Source organism: Eretmochelys imbricata, chromosome 1 (assembly GCF_965152235.1).
Source record: "Eretmochelys imbricata isolate rEreImb1 chromosome 1, rEreImb1.hap1, whole genome shotgun sequence".
In the NCBI taxonomy this organism is placed as follows: domain Eukaryota; kingdom Metazoa; phylum Chordata; order Testudines; family Cheloniidae; genus Eretmochelys; species Eretmochelys imbricata.
The window spans coordinates 249,438,368-249,460,949 of NC_135572.1; the positions used below are offsets into that span (position 1 = coordinate 249,438,368).

Consider the following 22,582-nt stretch of genomic DNA (forward strand, 5'->3'; position numbering starts at 1 on the left):
CATTCATGGCCCGCCATACAATTTCTATTCCCAGATGTGGCCCTCGGGCCACGAAGTTTGCCCACCCCTGATGTAGACTATTTACAGTATGGCATACAGGTCGCCCCAGGAACAACATAGAAAAAATTGCACCTGAGGCTTATCTGACCCTGTAACTTGCCTGATCACAGCTTGGCTGATTTCAAAATTGTCCTAGCATGGAGTATTAAACCCTAAAGATCTGAATAAGAAGTCTTTTTGGAAAGGAGTTCCGTCCCTCATACAGTTAATATTCAGGAGACTGAACTCCTTGCTGTATCCGGACAGTCAGACCTTTCCTGAATATAAGGAATAGTACCTTGGAGTGCACACAGGTTTGTATACACACAAAACCCAACATGAAGAAACATGAGAAACTTGGTATACCATTAAATTGTGTTACCCAAAGACTCCTTATTCTTGGTGAAGGCAACAATAACTATTCTTGTCTACCATAGTCAAAGGGAGAAAAGCTAGATATCCACAAGATGATGATTATATGTTAACTGCTCAGCTGCACTCAGCAGGGAGGCTAACTACCACGTTTAGCGAACCTAATGGATTACAGCCGTAAGACGAGTCTATGGGAGTCAGACACAGACTGCTAGTATCTCACCTTTAAAAGGGGAGAGAGCTGTTTAATAATGATGGAAATACCGTTAACTGCCTCTCCCATTCCATGTGCTGCCCCCTACTCCTGCACCCAGAGGGTCTAACTTAACACCAATGCCTCTCTTATAGCAGATGTGCCAAGTTTACTGTCCAAGAATGCGTTAGTTGCGTTTCCCACACACTAGGACATCCTTTGGCAATGCAGGCTTTTCCTAGGAGTATGCTTTTGTAATGAGTCAGTAGGAAGAAGCAACTGTAGTAAAAAAGCAAAAAATAAAATTTTGGTTTTTACCTGCTCTTACCCCTCGGTACTCAGGGGTTGCAAACATGTCCCACTGGGAGACTATTATGGCTGCAATGCCCAGGACACAAATCACAATCAAGTAGATGAAGCAGGGCTGAGGGTTGCAATAGAAGGAGTAGTACAGCCATGGAACAAAGCTGCCCATGATGAGAAGTGCGATGCCAGAGTAATCCAGCCTAGAACAGGATAAAACAGGTTGACAAAGAAAGCCAACCCCAGAAGTTCTTGTACCACCCCATGAACTGTTTATCCTAAGAGCCAATTGATCACTGTAAAATGAGATGACTTATCTTGTTCACTGAATGATTACTTCCACAGACCCCCGCCCCGCAGAGGTGACTTGCCTAGCCAGGCAGTCATTAGACCATTTTTGAGCAGTGGTCAGTAGGTGTATGCTGCTCCCCATAGCCCAACATTCCACAGGCCCAGGGTATAAATAGCCCACCCCCCCTAAGAGTACCTCAAGGTTTTTATTCTGGGGACAAGAAGGAATTGACTAAAAACAGTCAGGAGCATTTTCTTGATGCAATAAATAGGCAGCAGATAGAATTCTGGACACTTTGTTCTGACTTGTTTGACGAGTCCACACCAGGATGGCAAATAGACTGCCCATCCAAGGTCTCAGTGACCACCTAGGAAACAACCACTCACATCATCAACTAGGATGTTTTTATATCTACTAGGTGCAGAGCAGACAGGGTCCCCACATTCCAGATGCACAATTCATGAACTATTTGCTTCCTGACAGAGGACTCGTGAACTATCATGGCCTCTTGCAGAAACAGGTTCTTTAGGAGGGAGGCTTTTGGTCCCTCTGAGCTCTTTTTGTGGTAGACTTGCAGAATTCACAGCCCTTGGCTGAGTGACCTTCCAGAGCAAGGGGCCCTCATTGTCCAGCCAAAGCAGGGTGCTTAACAAGGGCAAGAGAAATACTCCTAAACCCTTTTTTAGGTGACAGATCCACTATGTCTAGCAAGGCCCAAGATGATCCAAAATAGGTTAAAAAAAAGAACAAAGGCAAAAAAGTTACACTCTTAGACTTTAGAATCTTAGCTGTAATAGTTAAATATTTAGGTATAGTCATCTCAATGGTGAAAAGGAAAAGTTGGTTTTGAGACTGCTCCAGCAAAGGGATAGAGAGAGTGGTATTTATACCCTTGGTCTATGGAACGTTGGGCTCGAAGAAACTGCATGCAAGCCCTACCCACCAACTACTATTCAAAAAAGTGTTTCCATGGCCACATAGCTAGGCACACTGTTACAGTGGGGCTCCCAAACCCTAGCCAGGATTCCCCGCCCCATTCTGCCCAGCCATTTCCGAACTAGCATGCATTCCACTCTGGATACTTACTTGGAGAAGAGCCGGGAGACACCTTCTGAATGGCAGTAAACCGTGTGGAAGAGCCATGAGAAGGAGAGGCAAAGGATGGCTCCCAAGAAGAACAGTCCAACAACTACCTTCTCCTGCACAGGTGCTACAAAGGACATGTTTGGCCGGAACATGTAGAAGATTCCCAGACACAGGAAGAACACACAACCTAAGTAAAGATAAGGCAGAGGTATCAGACTCATGTAACCTGAAAGGTATTGTACTAGACCAAGTTTACGGGCATGGGGAATACTGAACAAAAATCATAATGACAATGTTACACTTCCATGCGGTCTGATCTGATCAGTCATATGTTTGACCCTCAGACTGAATTTGTACACACGTGAACAGAAACCATGATTTCACTTGTTTTGGGAGGCATCCACACTCTGGTTGAGCACACAACCACCACTCACCTGTAGGCCTGAGATCAGATCAACCCCCACCCCGCATATTAAACTAGCCTTGGGTGAAACTCGGAGTTCATCACCAAAACTGGAAAGAAAAAGATAATAAAAGGAATGTTCTGCTGCTGATAAAGCACCCCCACCTCAGGAATGTCCCTAACGAGAGTTATCACCACCAAGGTTGTAAAGACTCTTGAAAATTAAGGAGGATGCAGAAAGACTCAAATGGTAAGATAAGCTCTGACCAGCGTTTTATGATGACCATCTACTCAAATAGAGAAGGTCACAATTAAGTTACAATTTGGGCACGAAAGATGACACAGGTGCCAGTGCGTAATTGTTTAAAATTTGCTATTTAAGAGCGTGGGATAATGTGATAGATTTAGAAGATTTGAAGGAGGGAGCTAGTTTTACCTATACAATGTAAATGAAAAACAATGCTCTTTGGGAACCATTTCCAGACTGCAGTTCAACATCAAGCTGCTGGAACTCAGACCCCTCTGCATGACCACAACGTGCAGAGGCATTGTCGGGAACCCCCAGATGAGTGGATCCTGACTGGACATAGACAAATTCACCCAATCCATTGGGAATGGTGCGCATAGGATATTTGCTTGGTATTTGTATTCTGTGTGTTGCTAATAAATAGATGTTTAGAGCTGTGTGTGTTGCTAATAAATAGATGCGTAAGGCTCTTTCACTGGGAAAAGGTTCCGCAGACCCATAGAGCCTTGAGTCCCGAGGGAAAGGGTGGGTACTTAAAATTGACCGAGTTTCTTCCTGAGCCTTACGCCCCGAGCCCTCAGAAGGGAAAGGGTGGGGGTGCTCTAAATTGACTGGGTCATGCCTTGAGCCCTCGGTAGGGTATAGGCGGGGTGCCCTAGATTTTCTCAGGTAATACACCAGCAGTGTACCCAATCTGTATTTTGTTCCTGATTGCTAATTTAAGTGCTAAGGAAAACCCTAAAGTTAGATGTAATACCATTCATTGCTTCCTCCATTTCCAAGGTAAAGGTTGGGAAATCATGAATCCTAGTCCTCATAGGAATTATATTCCCACATTCCCCAAATTGTGGTATTCATTGAAGAGCCCACTATCACCCAGAACCACCATCTCCCTTTCTCACTGTGATTGACAGGCTTCTTCACAGCCTAGTCTCAGATAAAGACCAGGTACCACCCCAGCCCTCCTGAATCCCTGCAAAGTAGCATTTCTTATTTGCGTGGCTTCCACCATGCAAGGAGGAACAAGGATGCTTATGATCGAGGTGAAGACACCACTGACTCAAAATCACTGGCATATCTAAGACAGACCTTTTCTGAGCTCCTGGGAACAGTGGCTCAGCCCAGCTTCACAGATCAGCAACCCAACACAGAGCCCAGTTTGCTGCTGTGATGTGTTTATTTCAAAGCTTAAGTTGTTTGCCAAAGAATACTGCTGTTCACTCAACAGCTGGAAGAGTGTAAGAGTGGGTTTTTATCCTCCCAAGCTGGGCAGGAGGGTTAAGTGGGATAGAGTCACTGCAATGTGAATTTAAAACTAATTTGTGGTCAGTTAAATTTCTGCTCACACTTTGATAATGCACCCTGGACAATGAGAAAGGGGTATACAGCAGAAAAAGCTCAGCACTGCCAGGGAAGTTTGACCCTCCGGCCAGACTCTTTCCCCTAGTTTGGCAGGGAATGGAAAGTAGCACACATCTGCAGGAGAGGAAGGAAGGGAGTATGTACCTTTCAGGCAAAATGGAGAATGGCACAAACAGGTCTGAGAACAGCTACATCCAGTTCTGCTCGACTGAAACGCAGTGTCACTACTTTAATACAGAGCTCCCACAAAGTATTTCTGCTTACCTTGTGATAAGCCCTGGGTATTGGGGAAGATTGCGTACTGCAGTGGAAGAGGAGCACAGGTGAGGGACAGGGTAAGCTAACAGAGCATGTTTCCCCTTTTAGCAAAAATGCTGTCTCAACTACAATGAGGGAGAGCAACAGCACTTGGCATGCAAAAATATATTAAGCATTTATAGCATATGTACTTACTCTTTGCTCCTGAAAAAGGCACACGTCAATAGCACAGCACCGCTTTCAATTTGTGTAATTGGAGAAGGGGACAGGAAAAGGGTGAATGTCTTTCTCTGGGATCCAGGAAATGCCCTTCTAGTAGATTCACCCCACCCCTCCCCGCAGTCCCCTGACACTTGTTGCAACTTTTGTGCACTCTGAAGGCAATAAGTGATCTTCGGATGTATGCTTATGGGCCCCAAGGATAAGATCTCACAGTGCTGAGTTAGCAGTATCAAGAGGAGCTGAACTCCAAAGACAAGGAAACCACCTTAACCCTCCCTAACATTTGGTGAGGGAATTTTAACAAGGAACACCTGGAACTCTACCCAGCATGTCATGCTGGAAGGATAATGGCACCTATGACTCTGCCCTGGCTAAAGGATCTTCCACACCACTCAATCTTCGGTAGCAGGTGGCTAGGTCTACAGGGGTCTCAGTTCTCACCTCCCCAAACTATTTGGAGCTACCACATACCCGGTCAGCAAGCAAAGCCTCACATGTGGCTGCACGCTGGATTCCTGGGAGGTGGAGCTAGATTCCTCAGTCCCAACAGTGGATGCTGGCTCCTAAATGGCATTTCCTGGGAAGGTTCACTGGGATGGGGCGACAGTCCCACAGGAAGTGAGGATCCTAAGGCCCTGTGTTTGGCAGCACCAGGGCCAAGTAGGAGGTTAGGCAGGGCATCGTGGGGGAGGGGGACTCTATTTGGATAGAGATGCACTTATGTGACACTAAACAGGCTCCTCCAGTATGAGAGCAGTGAGCCAACAGGTCACAGTGAGGGGCCACAGAACAGGACCTGCCACCAAGGAGTGAGTGCAGGGCTGGCTCAGTCCCCCTAAAAATATTTCCCCAGCTGCCTATGCTCCTCGATCATTAACAGTGCACATTCACTTTAAAGCATAATGGAAATACCTAGAAGATGTGTCCAGATGTTGCCAGTCTCTGTGTGTATTCTGAAGATGCTCTTGAAGCAAGCGCGGAAGGAGGGCATAGGTGGTCTGTGTCCATGCAACAGATAGTCATTATCCTTTAGCCAGTCAGGGAGAACATCATGGGGTATGACCCGCCATCGGCCCTCCCACACCTGGAGGTTAAGAGTGCATGGTTAGAATCTCAGCCAATAAAGTCCCATAAATGGTGGGCATGGCAAAGAGAAAAACAGGAAACCCTGAGTTAGTGTCAGTGCTTTAAAGTAACCCAAAATTAATGTACTAAGTCTAGGGAGCAGAGTGTTTCCTTTGGGACAGGCGTATCTTGTGCTCAAGTCCTAAGTCATACTGGTCCCTATTCTACACAACACACTAATGGTCTGAACTTGAGCTAGTGCTTCCACCAGTGCAGGAAGTGAAATACTTCAACACTTCAATAAACAGAAACACAACCAAGCTCATTTTAACTGCTCAACGAAGGCCAAAAGTGGATTTAATTTGCATGGTTAGTTATGTGGTAATGATTCAGTATTGGGGAGGGGTGGGGGGGGGGGGTGTCTTCCCATCCACCTCATTGAGGAAAACTAGATGTGGCTCTTCATCTCTAACAGAGAAAGTCCTGAGCACAGTCCCATCTCCCCATCACAAGATCGTTACTGATTGTATGCTCACTAGTGTTAGATGCAGTCTAAATGTTAAATCTAATAGGACGGTCAGTACTATTTCAGTTATCCAGAATGCATAGAGGGGCATTCAAGTAAAGTGAGGAGTATTCTTTTCCCTATGGCTAAGCCTGATGCCTTTTCAGCACTGCCAGCCCAAGAAGTAGAGGACCAGCAAGAACCTGAACTCTGATGCTCTAACAGTAGATCTACACCATTCCCAATTCTTGTATTCCTTCCTACATATTTATGTGCCCGCTTCTATAGAAGGTCCCCATTGCAAAAATCTCACACACACACAGCTGCTCATACACAGCAGGTCTACATCACTGGTCAGTTCCTTTTTCAGTGGCACAGAGCTAACAAGATGCATGTCATCTTCAGTATGGCTCCTCAGCTGGCATTGCAAAGCTGCATACAGGCATGGCACAGATGCAATCGTCTTTGGGATTTGCTCACTTAGCAATAAGAGGAGCAGAGATGCGTGCATTAAAGGTTAGGGAATCCTGCAACTGTTAATTTCAACTGCTGGGTTATCATTTCTGTTTTAACAGTGAGGGCCTAAAACAATGTCAGGAATGCTGCTGATTGGTTTTCCTTTGAAGGGACACTTCCTACTGCCAGTCCTCTCTAGACCCCACCACCACCAGTCAGCTCAAAAATTAGTCAAAGGAACTAGCTCAGGTAAGACACTTAAAGATTCTGTTTTACAGAAGAATTAGCTGTGTTTTGCTTCACATGCAGCAAGAATGTGGGCGGGGGGGTGTCCCATTTTTGAGAAAGCCGAGGAAGAAAACTGTTTAAAAACAAAAACACGCTCAAAGCACTGTATGAAAATGGAACCTTGATTTCCCAGGATCCCCTCTACCAATGGCAAAAAGCCATTAGTCACATCCACTGTAATAAGTGTGCCACAGACAGCACTCCACCCAAACCCAGAATCAGGGCATCAGCCAGAGACCAATACAATATATTCCCCACAACTTTAGCAGAACTGAGATTCAAGGCCAGCAATCTCTACATAGTCCACAATGGATTTGCTTGGATAGACTTTTAGGAGAACCTGTTCTTCTATTTGGGTAGCAGACAGTCTGTTTTACAACGGAAGCAAATGATGTGGAAGCAAAAAAAAAATTGCATGTCTGCAGAAGTCTGGAAAGAACTGTCCTGATAAATGAAAGCATCTTGAACCAGAAACACTGGAAGCAGAGTGCTTTTATTCCGCCTGCAAACACACAGATGTTTCCCAAAGGAGACTCATTAGCTGCAATATCAGCTTTAAAATAATTTCAGAATGTAATCCCTATTGTTCCATGCTTTCTAGTGTGTGCAGTTATAGCATACCTGGGACCCCACACAGCATCAGCATTAGCCGATAAACAGAGAATCGGTCAACGACCAACTCCATTGTGCACCTGCTGTTCCCCAGCTTATTGCCAACACAATTTACTTCAGGAACATGGCCTGTTAGCTTCATTTAGCTAGTAGGCTCAAGTGACCATCTGGATAGATTTGTTTTCTTTAATCTCTTACCTTACACACAAACTCTTCCATTTTCTCCATGGCATGGTGGGCTTGTAAAAGAGGGGACATACCCATAAACCCTTCATCTTCCTGAGCTGGTTCATCATTACAGTCGCATTCCTCAGAACTCTGGAAGCGAAAAACCAAAAACATTTCGTATAAAAACCTGACATAAGATTATGCTTTTCACCGTTTTACACCAAAACCAAACATGGGCCAACCGTTGAGTTGAAATTTCAAATTCAAGACAAGGTGTAAAATTTTCAGAAAAGTGACTCAGATGCTTTTGAAAGTGTTATCCATGGTCATACCAAGCACAAACCAGTCTGGAAAATTCAGTGACATTCTGTGAAGTTGTGTATTTCATTAAAATCATCAGCTATAAAGTCCACAAAATGATGTGGCCTATTCCCCTACCAGTGCAGGATTACTTCCTACACAAAGTTTCAATCTGTTTTAGGATTAACACTTTAATAATCATGGGAAGGTGGCACAAAAAAAATTAGTTGGTTAGTCTCTAAGGTGCCACAAGTACTCCTTTTCTTTTTGCAAATACAGACTAACACGGCTGTTACTCTGAAACAAAAAAAATTGTAATTCTGGTAGCCCAGGATAAGCCAGGGTGAGGCTGCAGTCAATTTCAATGCAAGATTTGCAAGCCAAATAAAACATGACTTCAAATCAAATTCAGGTAAATTTTATCATTTCACTCAAATCTGCTTAGCTGAAAATTATGCCTATTGCACTGTGCTATGAAGTGTTGATTTGTTCATCTCTGCTGGTCCTGCTAGATGTTCCAGTAGTAAAACCAGGAAATCAAAAGTTGGACAGAGGCATATTATTTTTATGTAGGTATGTAGAAGATGGTGGTATAAAAATTTTATTAAGATGTTTAAAAAAGTGAACGGTACATAGTTTAAGCGTAAAAGTTTTTGGTTATTGGGGAATAATGTACAGATTATCAAGGGGTGCGAAGTTCGGTTTAAGATTGGATGGCGTAAGGAATACATAATCTGCAATATCCCTGATTGGGGGTAAAAGGTTAACAGGTCAAAGTACAGACATTGAGATAGGAGGGTATGTTGTTCATATAATGGCTATGTTCAGGTGTGGAGTATAAAGCAACTAAACCAAAAACCACTTTTGAATGGAAAGGTTCAAATACTAGTTACAAGAAACCACTGTGCAGAAAGAGGCCAGGATTTTGATCTGGAAATGGAAAAAAAGAAACTCCAGAATCCTGTTTTATAAGGCAGGAATATAGATGGAGGAGTTTTATCAATCACAAGAGAGAAAGTCATTAGCTACAACAATTCCATGGCCCCCATTCTCCCGCACATTAAAATGCAGAGGACAAAGCAAGTGAAGACATGCTTTAGTCATTCCAATTTCAGGAAATAAAGAAACAGGTCACTAAAATTCTGCTTTGTTTATTAGAAGCGATCCATACCACCAGGGACTCAACACTTCCGCTGCCAAAGTAAATCTTGAGGACGCAGCAGGAGGAAATAGTTATAGCAATATTGAATAGGAGAAAAAGAAGAGAAGTGAAGCCTTTTGTGCCCTTCAAGTCTCTGCTCTAGAAAGCTGCCAAGAGTTCTAGTGGCCAAGTCAAAGATTTAGAGGCCAGATGGTTCCAATATGATTATCTAGTCCAGTGGTTCTCAAACATTTGTACTGGTGACCCCTTTCACATAGCAAGCCTCTGAGTGCAACCCCCCCTAATAAATTAAAAATACTTTTTAATATATTTAACCACCATTATAAATGCTGGAGGCAAAGTGCAGTTTGGGGTGGAGGCTAACAGCTCGTGAACATCCATGTAATAACCTCAGAACCCCTTGCGGGGTCCTGACCTTCAGTTTGAGAACCCCTGATCTAGTCTGACCTCATGTATGATAGCCACAGAACTTCACACCTTAGTAATTCCTGCATCAAGCCCAATAACTTGTAGTTAACTACTGCATCTCTTAAGGAAGTTTCCAATGTTGATTTAGTCCCTTCAAGATATAGAGAATCTGCCATATCCCCTTTATATAATGTACCAATGGTTCATTACCCTGAATGTTAATTTGTACTTTATTTCCAGTTTGAATATTTCTAGCTTCAACTTTGAGCAACTGGATCTTATGTCTTTGAGGTTAAACAGCTAGGATTAAAGAGTCTTCTCCCAGTGTAAGTACTTCTAGACCATGATGTTGCCTCTTAACCTCTTCAACAAGCTAAAACAATTAAGCTTCAGTCTTATTGTAATGAGTGTTTCTTAGACCTAGATTCATTTTGTAGCTCTTTTCTAAACTCTCCATTTTTTCAACATCCTTCTTAATGTACTGACACCAAAACTGGACACCGTTCATTTGACAAGACCTGTTTTTCATAAAATTACATTGTCACATTTATATTTGTGTCCTTTTATTCTTCAGTGATAGTCTCGTAACAGCCACTGTATTATTTTGCTCAGGATCGAAGCCAGGCTTCCAGACCTACAGTTAGCCAGTAACCTGGTTTACTTTAACTACTGGCACAGCAGTGACTCCTGTCTCCCTCTGGAACTTGCCGAAGTTTATTAAAATCTAACATCAATGATGCAAAACTCCTCAGTCAATCCTTAGAACTCCAGTGTGAAAGTTATCCAGACCAGACTTAAAAAAAATATATATTTTAAAGAAAGGAGAATATTAAACAGCATCTTACCACTGTTGGAATAGAAATTGAAAGTGAATACAACATCCAGCTTCATTCCAAATACAAAAACATCTCTGCTTTTCAGCATCATTGACAATTTTACAATCTCCACCCAGTAACAGGACACCTCTTTATCATTAGGATTTTTTGTTCCAGATTTATTTTAAATAATCCCTTTAAGGTTTGGATCTGCTTTGCACTACAATACTCTGCATGCTATAAGGCCTCCTTCATAGGTCAGCCTTGTTACAATGTACACTTTCCAAGATCAGACCTTACAGAAAGGTAGGACTGGAATTTGAATTCCAGCACACCTGACATGGGCTAAACAGACAGAGGGATTCCCTAATGTAACTAAGGCCTGTCAGACTACAGCAGAATCAAATAAAGTGTTCAAACTAACCGTTATTTTTAAAACAAGAGGGGCTGGAAGCAAGGGATCTTGACTGAATGATCTTAAATTAAGGAATCCATTATTCCCCTACCTCACTGTCTAGCAGAGCCTAAATTTGTTTAACCTCGGGATACACTTTAAGGCCCAAAACATCAGGCTTTTTTATTTCTAGTATGAGAGGAAAAAAGTTTTAATTTGTGCGGATTTTAGGAACACTTAATTATGAACTACATTCCAAATTCTGCTTGCATTTTGGAGATATGCTAATAAATGAATAAAATAACACCAAGCTCTTTACAGTAGTGATAGGAGGAACTGAGACAGCAAGCACCTTGAGACATGGCAACATTAGGTACCATGCACACAAACCAAATTGCTGCCAAGCAACAGTGTTTTTCCATTTCCTTCCTGCAATCAGGCTATAAAGTTAATGTTCAAGAAAACATTAAGGCATTAATATTTAATGTGAGCCAAAGTTTGAGGTTTTTCAATACTCTTATTTTTCCCCCCCAAAATAAAGTATCTGGTTAAGAAGATGAAGAAATATTTTGGTTCTTACTAAGGTATATATTGAAATGTATTTCAAATGTAGAAACAGTAACTCCCTCTCCTGTGCTCTCCTATGTCCCATTAGGCTGAACGAATGAGGAACTACCAGTGTTAGAGAGAGGTAGAAGTATGTCACTGGAGCATGACACTAGCCTAGCTTCCAGGCGGTGCATTATTCAACAGCCATCATTCATGACAATGGGAAAACAGAGCACCAGAGCTCTAGGAAGGATACCGACACCTGCCTCTCATATAACAGCGAGGATCCTTTGCTTCACCTTAGAATGGTATAACTTACATAAAGAACATTCCCTCAAAAGTCGACACTTCCCAGTAGCCCAGCAGAACAAATGCATATGCAACTCTAAGGGCTGGTGTAGCGACCCTTTGTTTAGGATTTCTACTGGGGACAAGAAGAGTGTGTCCAACACTGAGGGTATGTCCACACTGCAATCACAATGTGAGACTGCAGCATACCCAGGGTCCCAGGCTAGTCTTGTCTGACTGGGACCCTAGATCAGAGGTGGGCCAACTATGGGCCACGGGACAGTCCTGCACTGTGGTCAGGGGATGGGGAACAAGGAGGGCTGGGAGTGGGAGTCCTGGGGGGCCTGTCAGGGAGCGGGGGTGTGGATAGGAGTCGGGGGGGCAGTCAGGGGCGGGGATCCCGGGAGGGGGCAGTCAGGGGACGAGGAACAGAGGGCAGTTGGATAGGGGTCAGGGGACAGGGAGTGGGGGGGGTTGGATAGGGAACAGGGGTCCCGGGAGGGGACGGTCAGGGGACAAGGAGCAGGGGAAGTTGGATGGGTTGGGGGCACTGAGGGGGGCAGTCAGGGGGGAAGAAGTGGGAGTGGGAGGGGACCAGGCTGTTTGGGGAGGCACAGCCTTCCCTACCCAGCCCTCCATACCGTTGCACAACCCTGATGTGGCCCTTGGGCCAGAAGGTTTGCCCACCCCTGCCCTAGATACATACTCAAGCAGCTACCATCCATGCGGTCCTGACTTCACTACTCAAGACAGCAGCTAGATCAATAGAGCCATCCGGACTATGTTTGTGGATCCTGGATGGCTGCGGATCCAAATTTTATATCGAGAGCCCTGCAAATCTGCGGATCTCCACGGACCATCTTTGCAGACTGCATGCGGACATCAAAGCTAGCTCAAGTATATCCACATGCTGCAACTGCAACTCTTGATTACAAAGAAGATTTACCCAGAGACAGTCACACTTTGAAACCCAACCCTGCCAGAGACAAGAGGCATTTTTAGAAGCTTTCAATTCTCATCAAAATTTAAATAGTAAGAAAAGCTGGTTTGTGCTTTACAGGAGTTCTCTATGAATGCTATTGTCTGACTGATTTCACAAGGGAAATTATCTGTTTGATTTAGATATTTATCCTTGGTAAAGCTTTCCCACTGCTGTGTAGAGTTGGAAGCAGAGATGAGAGAGGAAGGAGTTTGATTTTTTTTTTTTAAATGGTGTTGTGTATATAAAACTTAAGACATATCTTTGGAGATGAGGGGAGGAAGAACAAGCATGAGTTGGTGTGAAATTAAGTACAGGACATCACAACTTCTGCCTGACTACAATTCCCATTATTCCTTGAAGATTACTAGCTAGGTAATGCAATACGTAATGTCACCCTGACACAGGGCCAGGAAATGCCGTCTCAGGTCTCCAGTTTTAACTGAAGAACATAGAGGGCAACTAGTATCAAAACCAAAAGGAGCTTTTAGAGAAAGTCAGTTAGTTTTGTATTTTAAATACACAAGCTTCAGAATTTTACCCTTTCCCCCTTCTCCACAGAGTTCTGTTAAAATGTTGAAGGAAAGGACTATAAATAGATGCTTCTCATGTCATACACCTGTTATACAGAATGCATTATGTGAGGCATAAGGTGAGGAGGGGGATGAATGGATTTCTAGTGTTATGCATTGCCCATTCCAGATACGAATACTGCTGTACAACCACATGGCAACTAGAGACTCCACTGATACGGAGTGATGACCTGCCCCTGAAATTAGGAGTGGTGGTGCAGTCACTAAGGGACGAAGCCAGCCACTGCAATGAGCAAACATTAAATCGGGGTTGGCAACCTGTGGCACACGAGCGGATTTTTACTGGCACGCTGCTGCCAGCCGGGGTTCTAGCCGTTGCCCCCGCTCAGCCCGCTGCCAGCCTGGGTGAACGGAACCCCAGGCCAGCAGCAGGCTGAGCGGGGCTGGCGGTTGGGACCAGGCTGGCAGAAGCCGGCGGACAGAACCCCAGACCGGCGGCAGGCTAAGCGGCTCAGCCCGCCGCCAGTCTGGGGTTCTGTCTGCCACTGTAGTGCATGAAATTTCTCCCCGTAGGAATGTGCTACTTGCGGAGCACCAGGACTGGCAGCTGTAAGTAGCACACCCCTATGTGGAGCAATTTAATACACTACACCCGGCCCCGCTCAGCCTGCTGACAGTCTGGAGTTCTCAAAATATGTTCTCTCACCCTGTATCAAAAATTACACTACAATTAGCTTGAAAACTTACAAATTTTGTATATTACAGTAATTGTTAGATTTGATTAAACAAATTAGTTGTACTTATGTGCCTGTGCTTAATTTGTGTTTTTGGTGATTTACCTTCTAAAAAAAATCTTGCATGTCTCACACCCCCAGAAAGGGCACCTCGCACCTCCAGGGGGTGCATGCACCCCAGGTTAAGAACCACTGCACTAAACTGATAAGATCTGCATTTTAATTTAATTTTAAATGAAGCTTCTTAAACATTTTTTAAAACCTTGTTTACTTTACATACAACAATAATTTAGTTACATAATATAGACTTATGGAGAGGCCTTCTAAAAACGTTAAAATGTATTACTTGCACGTGAAACCTTAGAGTGAATAAATGAAGACTCGGCACACCCCCTCTGAAAGGTTGCCTATTTAGATTTTAGATCATTTAAACCGGTGATACTCAGATCTCAGTGGTTCAGGAGCCAAATTAGCAATCAGCATAATCCAAAAGAACCACAGTGGTGTAAATACAGTGTTTCATTTACTATTTTCATATATATTTATATTTACTTGGTTATTCTGACCAAAGTATTATTTCATCAACTACAGTTGGTTAATAACAAAGTAAAAACATTGTGATTGGGTAATAACTTAGATTGGTTAATAATTAAATCACACAGTGTCTCCCACAACAGGGTCTGGGGTAATGCCATGTTGAGTTTGACACTGGACCCATTTTCAATCTTAATCTTTCTGTAAGAAACACTGAAGAAGGCTAGTGGCATGGGTGGATGTGTGGCTCAAGTCATTAATATCTGCAAGTTTTTTTGTTTTTAGTTAACATAAAGGGGGAGGTTTCACAGCTGCTATCCAGAACCTATGCAACACAAGTTCCTGGGAGAGCACCCTACTAGAAAAGACCCTCCCAACAGCTGGAGATGACTGGACTTCTCACTAGCATACTGCTTCTGACCCACTGGTACCTCCTGCCTAATTTTGCATCTATATCTGGCAAATGAGTTTTGTTCTCTAGCTAGTCTGCCTAGTAAATTTTTGAAGACCTTTATTGCAGCCCATTTGAAGTTTCACTTTTGCTTTGAATCTTTCAGAAACGGGGACACCATTCAAGGTGCAGTCTTACTAGTGCAGCATAAAGGAATAGCAATACCTGGTCTCACAAAGATTGCTTGAAGAAGGCAGATTGGCACACAAACAGCAGCAGAAAATTGTAAACTCCTGCACAGTTTGAAATCCACCATAACCTCATGTCTCTCCACAGCCCTAAGAACTGCTTTAAATTAACAGCTATGCTGATATACTCTATACTAGTTCAGCTACACTCACTGCTGACATCCACTGCCTGCAATGGGCATATTTTTGTAGCATACATCTTGTTTACAGTGGGAACTGCTTGTCATCAAGCGACTTTCTGTAATACTTCATACACCTTTTTTTTAAACAAGCTACAAAATAGCTTCTAGAGATGTACTCAGCATTAGTTTCCGAGAATGTGAAAGCATTTAGAATGAGCCCGGCATACCAATATCTTTGAAACCTACCCTCTTCCATTTTATTCCTGTAATATTAAAGGCTTGATTTTTAGAATTTTATTTTCAAAGTCTTATGTTTAAGATTCCCCCCCTCTCCCCAAAGAAAACCACTCTTAGTTTCCCAGAGTGGATCAGAAAATTGGTCTATGAGTGGTCTGCATCTGGCAATAAATACCTCAGGTTTCAGAAAAAAGCAAACACCCTCTCCCTATACTGAACCCAGGTTATACATGGAAAATGGGGGAAAAGGAAGATATTCATTCCTTCCTGTACTATACAGGATGGCAGGTTTGGTATTAAGCACAAGATGATTATTTAACATGCTTGGCTACCAGTACTGTGTCAAAGTTAGCAATCCTTCGTTGTTTTCTTAAGAGTTCAGCAATGATATTGTCTCAATTTTCCACTGCCGTTAATTCACAACACATAGTTGGCTGAGAGTTATTAGTATTTCTTTATTTCCACTCAATTTTTGATGAGCTCCATCATCACTTTTAGAAAAATCTCATCTGGACATCCATTTGTTAGTATGATGCCAACTGAACAAGTACACTATAATCCACTTAAAACAAGCTAAAGATCCATTGACTGCCACCATCCTTTCAGATTTGTAATGCTAGCCAGCTAGAAAGGAGAAGTGGTAAGGCATGGATTAGACTCCTGAAGAGAAGGCTGACACTGACTCTTCAGGTACGTGTGCGTGCGCTCAGACCCTACAGTGGCATGTCCTCTGAGGTGATCAGACATCTATTTCTGAGCTTCTGCCAGGCCAGACTCATGATATTTTGCTGCAGCCACAGGAGTACTGGAGACCAAAGTTTATTTACCAACATGTGCAGCTAATGTGTGCTTCTTAAAGCTGCCAAAAAGAACTAGAACCCTGCTATTATGAGACTCCTTTCTGAGCACAGCCATTACTTGATTACCTTGGGACTTCATGTGGCTAATTGGCAGTGTACATATCTATGTAGTTCAAGACTTTAGAGCTCTGGACTTCCTAGGTCTCAAAGCTGAACTGTTTGTTATGCCAAACCCCACATGGGCCCTGAAGCTTACATCATATGGGTCCCAAGACTAGGTTCAGTCTAGAATCACGCTATGGAAAAAACGGTGCTGAATTTATTCCAAACAGAGGCACCACTCTGTATAGTAGTGTTTTGAGGGCAAGGCAGTAAGTCATGATCATATTCATGTGTGTGTGTCTTGGTTAACCATTATTTTACAGTCAGATAACGTAGAACATGGCATTTTCATATTGACATTCAATCCTTTCTTTAGGATATATGCTGGAAGATGGACGTTGATTAGATTGTGAGCAAATGGGACCGTTATGATCATATTAAACTCAATGCTGATATGACAAGTCATAAAACAAGGACATGAACTTGGAGGTCTCACTATAACAGGATTTAAAAGAGAACTGGATAAATTCATGGAGATTAAGTCTGTTAATGGCTATTAGCCAGGATGGGTAAGGAATGGTGTCCCTAGCCTCTGTTTGTCAGAGGCTGGAAATGGATGGCAGGAGAGAGATCACTTGATCATTACCTGTTAGGTTCACTCCCTCTGGGGCACCTGGCATTGGCCACTGTCGGCAGACAGGATACTGGGCTGGATGAACCTTTGGGCTGACCCAGTATAGCCATTCTTATGTTTATACATCAACTTACTGGAAAAGAAACAAGCCAGAGTGTATAACAGATGGATAAAGTGTAAAGTTTGATTTTCAAGTTATTCAATACTTTTTGGAGGTGGCATGCAAAAAGTTATAGATCCCAATAACTTGAAGGCATTGTCCATTATGTGCTGTAGAGCTAGGCCAAGGAGGGCATTAAAGATAGCAACATTAAAAATACTACCATCTTTGTGGTCCCTTGACATCCAATACAGTTAGTTTCATTCTGAGTGAAGCCACCACATCCCAATGCTGGTGATAACACTTACCAATTGGCCGCTTTTGGCAGAAGATTATGTTAATTGGTTTCCTTTTTAAAGACTATTGTACATTTAGAGTTTCTTCAGCTTATGCCCTTTGTGGTGTAAAAAGTGGCTTTGAAAGAAGTGCAATGTTCCTAAAAAAAATCTTGCCTCTCTAGTTATTCTAGAATTGCACTTGAAATTGTGCTGTAAATACAGATTCTACTTTAATATGAATTAGCTTTCAAGTGTAGACAAGGCCTAACTCCCTGTAAGTCAGTCCAATCCAGGCTCCAGTAGGGTGGTGCTCAGAGCAGCAGTCAGCAAGAATAGCTGTCACAAGGACCAGAAAGAGTGAATTCTTCAGTAGTACTGTGCAAAGCTCTTTGCAGCTTGGCTACTGGTCAATGTGTGCGGAATGCCTCCAAGTTATTGGAATTTAGCACTTTTCCTCTGCTTGTCACATTTAAAAAAAACCACACACAATTTAACAACACTTTGAAATGGTTTTGGAGAACTGGTCATGGATAACTTCCTGCAGGCACTGATTAAAGGAATAGGCACCAACATTCAAGCATTTGTTGAGGAAAAAGAAGTTGTAGGGTCACTCATTTTGGCCTCTGCAATCTTAATATATCTTTTTTAGTTAGAAGTAATTACTCCCTTTGTCACTGGATGAAAGAGGGTTTGTTTGCTCTACGTGCATGACCAGCTACTGATCTGTGTGCCAGTGTTCAGTACTGACAAACACGGAGATCCCTCCACATATGCATCTGCTCAGGGAAAAGACAGTTTCCCAAATGGAAGAATGTAAGAGCTGTGAAGAACTGCACCTGCCACAGAAGGTTCTCACATACCCTTCTCCATGGCTTTTGTAGATATGCTAAACCCCAAAGCAGCAGTATGACAAAGGCCAGTTGCCTAACACTGAACTTGCAGAGAAAACACTTAGGCTTGTCTACACTGCCACTTGCAGCGCTGAAACACTCCTCGCTCAGCGGTGTGAAAAAACACAACCCTGAGCGATGCAAGTTTCAGCGCTGTAACGTGCCAATGGAGATAGTGCTGGAGCACTGGAAGCTATTCCCCTCATGGAGGTGGTGTTTTACAGCACTGGGAGAGCTCTCTCCCAGCACTGGAGCCGCGACTACAAAGCAACTTGAAAGCACTGCTGTGGCAGCGCTTTAATGTCGGCCGAGTAGACATACCCTTACTAAATTGGGAAGTGGTTTTGTCCTGCGTATTTAGGACTCAGCAATAACCTAAGGCAGGAAGTTTTATGTAGCTTGTGAAAGGGAACATACAGGTAGCCTCTCTTTCAATAACCGGGGATGCTAGAAATGTTGTCTCAAGTCCCTTCCCCCACATTTGTCCAAGTGAGGCAGATGTGATCTCCACGAGAACAAAGGCACATGGCTATGTGGAATCTAACCTTTGTGCAGAAAAACATTTGTACCAGCGAGTGCTGAATAAAACCCCTCCTCCCTCTCCTAGCTACACAAGAGCACAGCATGTGATTGTTATAAAACCAGCTGACAGGCACAAAGAACACAGAATACAGCAGGGTGCCAATGCTCCCCTGCAAAGCAGCTTCCAGACAAATAACTAGACGCCTTTGAGTTTGACCCAGCTACAGTGCAAGCAGACCTCCCTCATTACAGCTTTTCCTGCTAAGTTTCAGGCTAGCTTTTTGGGTAATAGGTGGAAAGAAGCAGGGGCAAAGAACCCTGGCTTTGCCATATGTTACTGCCCTTCTGGGTGGGGTGCTGCCTCCTCAAGGCTAAATAAGATCACGGACGCTCCTCTCCCTTTAGCACATACCCACAGGCTTAAAACCTAAGTAAGCTCTGGATGTGCGATTGTTTTCTTTTACTGTTCAGTAGAGGGTTGCACCAACTGCAGTCCTGGCCTGTAGAGCCCAGAAATGAGGTCCTCACCCCATACTCCAGGAGTCCATAGCATACAAGGGACACAGCCCACAGGAGTTTGGGGCAGATTGTGCTCAGCAAAGAATTTTGGGACAACCTATGATATTACTTCCTAACAAACAGCGGAGCTTGTTACTTGCTTCAGCCAGTAACAATCTCAGCACAAAGTGTACATTGTGTACGTCAGGAATAGCCAATGGAGACAGTAACTCCGATGTTGCTATATTATTTCAGATGTGCAGAAGAGAGTCCCAGTAAGCATCCTTTGATAGGACCTCTGCTTTTTCCTGTTCCCTAAAACAATTACCTTTACTGACAAGCATTGGTGTGTAAAACATAAAAATAGAGGAATAGGAGAATGCAAGAAACTAAGAAAATATAGGGCAACAAAGTCTGGATGTATCAGAGATCCTTAGCTACCCTGTTATAGTCAAACATATTCCAATTTACACATACTGCAGTACCATCTACAATCCCATTGGGCGAGGCATTGTACAAACAAGAGTCCCTGGCCAAAAAGCTTACAATCCACGATAAAAGACAACATGGAAACAGCAAACCAGTTTGTAACAATAAGCCAAATGCCAGTCACCAGAGAAAATAGGCAGGGGCATAAAAATAATTAACTTGTTTGAACAAAGCAAGATAGATGCATGTAAATGTTTAATACACAAAATCCAAAAGGCACAATTAAATTATGAATACTGCCACCTAACAGCTTGCCGTTAAAGTCCTTGGTGCCAAGTTTTGCACTGGGAGGCTTAAACTGGATCTCCTCCTCAAACTGTCTACAGCAAATACAATCCCAATCTTCTGCTGAGATTTATTATCCCAAACCTTTTGCTCATCTTCAGACTCAAGTTTTAATCTTTCTTTTTTAAAAAGCAATTCTTTACCTCGTCCTTACCACCTAAACCACTTTGTGCTTTAAGTCCGAGCAGAGTCTTAACAATATGCTGACATCACAACATTTTTCGAAAAGGTCAGACTAGTTGCATTGAGAAGTAACAGCCCCAGTCTTTGAGACATGCTCCATCTGGACATCCTCCAGGACTCCTTCTACCCACTTACAGAAGTAAGTGCTAGTGCATTATTTTCCCCATCACAGGCTATCAAATCTTTCAGAGCAATGGGTCCCCATTTCACTGAGCCACTTCTATGCCACACATTACAACTACACAGTACCGCTCAGCCACAAGAAAGAAAACATCACTCAGCAGTACAAAAGACTGTGGTGGTTGGAATAAATGCAAAGAAAATGGTTCTTTTGTTCACTTTCTGTCAATGGAGAATTAAAATACAAAAGCAGAAAGAGTCAAGCACAGGTTTTTAGGGCTGTATAAAAAGCCCATTCATCAGGTTATAAAGAAGTCACATGCATTTGATTGTATTGGTTCAACAAAGCCACAGTAAGAGGCACTTCTTTAGGAGATATCTCTGCCTGAAGTACAGCAGGGGAACAAAAACAATCCAGATTATACAGAAACTAAAAAGGAAGGGGGGGGGGGAGAAAAGACTGTCACAGAAGCCAGGCGATCCAGTATGGGATGGAGTAAGGAAGCACCTGCTGAAGAATGCTTTACCAACACATACACACAGATCTAAACCACACAGAGAAGGTAAATTGCAAGAAGGAAGAAGAGGGAGAGACTTGAAGAAAAGCCTTGATTTGCTCAGTCCCACTCCCACCACAACTGAACTATCTTCAGTGTCACTAACCGTCCACAAGATTTAGATATCAGGTCACTACTTCACATAAGCAAACAGAAAAAGTACAAAGGTGGAGAGTGCAACTGTATATTGCCACAATGCTACAGCAGGCTACATGGGGTTAGGGGAGATGAATGTTCTTTGAAAGGGGAAGCATTTCATGAATGCACGTGTCCTCAACTGCTATACTTAATGAAAAAGCTATGGGGTAGATGGAGGACTAATTACAGCTTCAGGTATAAAAAAATCCAAATAAGGTTATAATACTGTTTAACATGAACATGTATCAATTCTTGTATTTAGTACAAAAATTGGACACATCCCTAACACATGGTGTGTTGTGGAATAAGTATTATTGGTATTATTCATAAGCATGTTAGGTAGGTTGCCATTAATCTTTTAAACCATCACGCATTAACATTGTCAATTTTGCAGAAAATGTGAAGTTTAATATTCTTACTTGTAAAGTAAGGTGTCTTAGTGTAAGCTGCAGAGGCCTTGAGGGTACAAAAAACAAGTTTAATACCAAAAGATTAGAATCCTTAGGAAAAATCTACTGGGTTTCTTTTTAAAGTCAGGATGTTGTACTTCTAAGAGGTTTAGTATACTGTACTTTCAGGGCAAGAAATGGATGCTATGTCACAAGAACGAGTGTGTGATGATTTGGGAGAAATAATCCTAGCTTTCCAACAGTATGAAGTGTGCATTTCTAGCTAGTAGTTCCCTAGCTAGACTATTTAAAAATACATTTATCTCAGGACCGAGTACTACCAGTCCTGGTGTTTAGACAGAATCATTTCCATCTAGGGGTGAGGTGGCAAGTGTGCATGCATGCTCATCAGGTGCAGGGAGAGTTTAGAGAAGCAGACCAGCAGTCTGAGCAATAAGTGTGGATAACAGAGTGTGGACGAGAAGGACAAAAGTGAATAAACAATACAGGTTCACACACAACTGCAGCAATAAATGAAGGTTACGTACCTATAAGAGATTCACACACTTGGATACACTGACAGTGCAGCTTCCTACTAGCAGTGCCTATTTGAGTGTTCATGCATCCTCTCGCAGTCCCTCTCCTCAGCTTTCACATATGTTCTGAGGACAGGGATATAAGAGTGGATGTGGCAGCAGTCTGGACTGTAACCAGGGTAGAGCAAGCAGGGCAGCTGCCCAAGGTGCAAAGCCGCAGGGGTGGAAAAAATGATGAAAAAACCATTAGGTGGCACATATATGTTTCCTCACCCCGGGCACTAAAATGCTTGATTACGGCACTGGCAGCAGTTGCTAAATCAGTTCCTTCCACTGCTAATGCAAGCCCACGAATAACTAGGGCTCTGCAAAAGAGGGGAAGGAGGACGAGGAATGTGAATATGCAGAGTCCATCTTGAAGAACCTTGGTTACAAGTAAGCTTCATTTCTTTCCGTGTCCTCTGCACAGTCACACTCTTGGGACAGTTTAATCAAC

At 43.0% G+C, this 22,582-nt stretch overlaps 1 protein-coding gene across 4 annotated transcripts in view; it reads right to left on the minus strand.

The window, feature by feature from the left end:
* Window positions 1-22,582, minus strand: part of ADIPOR2 (adiponectin receptor 2) — a 69,016-nt gene that overhangs the window by 5,161 nt on the left and 41,273 nt on the right. For 3 of the 4 annotated variants that reach the window (XM_077827287.1, XM_077827297.1, XM_077827305.1), the window contains 4 exons: window positions 7,902-8,021; window positions 5,690-5,861; window positions 2,286-2,472; window positions 923-1,110 (listed from right to left, as the gene is read on the minus strand). In XM_077827287.1, coding sequence (XP_077683413.1) covers window positions 923-1,110; window positions 2,286-2,472; window positions 5,690-5,861; window positions 7,902-8,021 — 667 coding nt within the window. Of the gene's footprint in view, window positions 1-922; window positions 1,111-2,285; window positions 2,473-5,689; window positions 5,862-7,901; window positions 8,022-17,113; window positions 17,219-22,582 lie in introns of those variants that run through there. The other variant, XM_077827315.1, reaches the window with a different exon arrangement.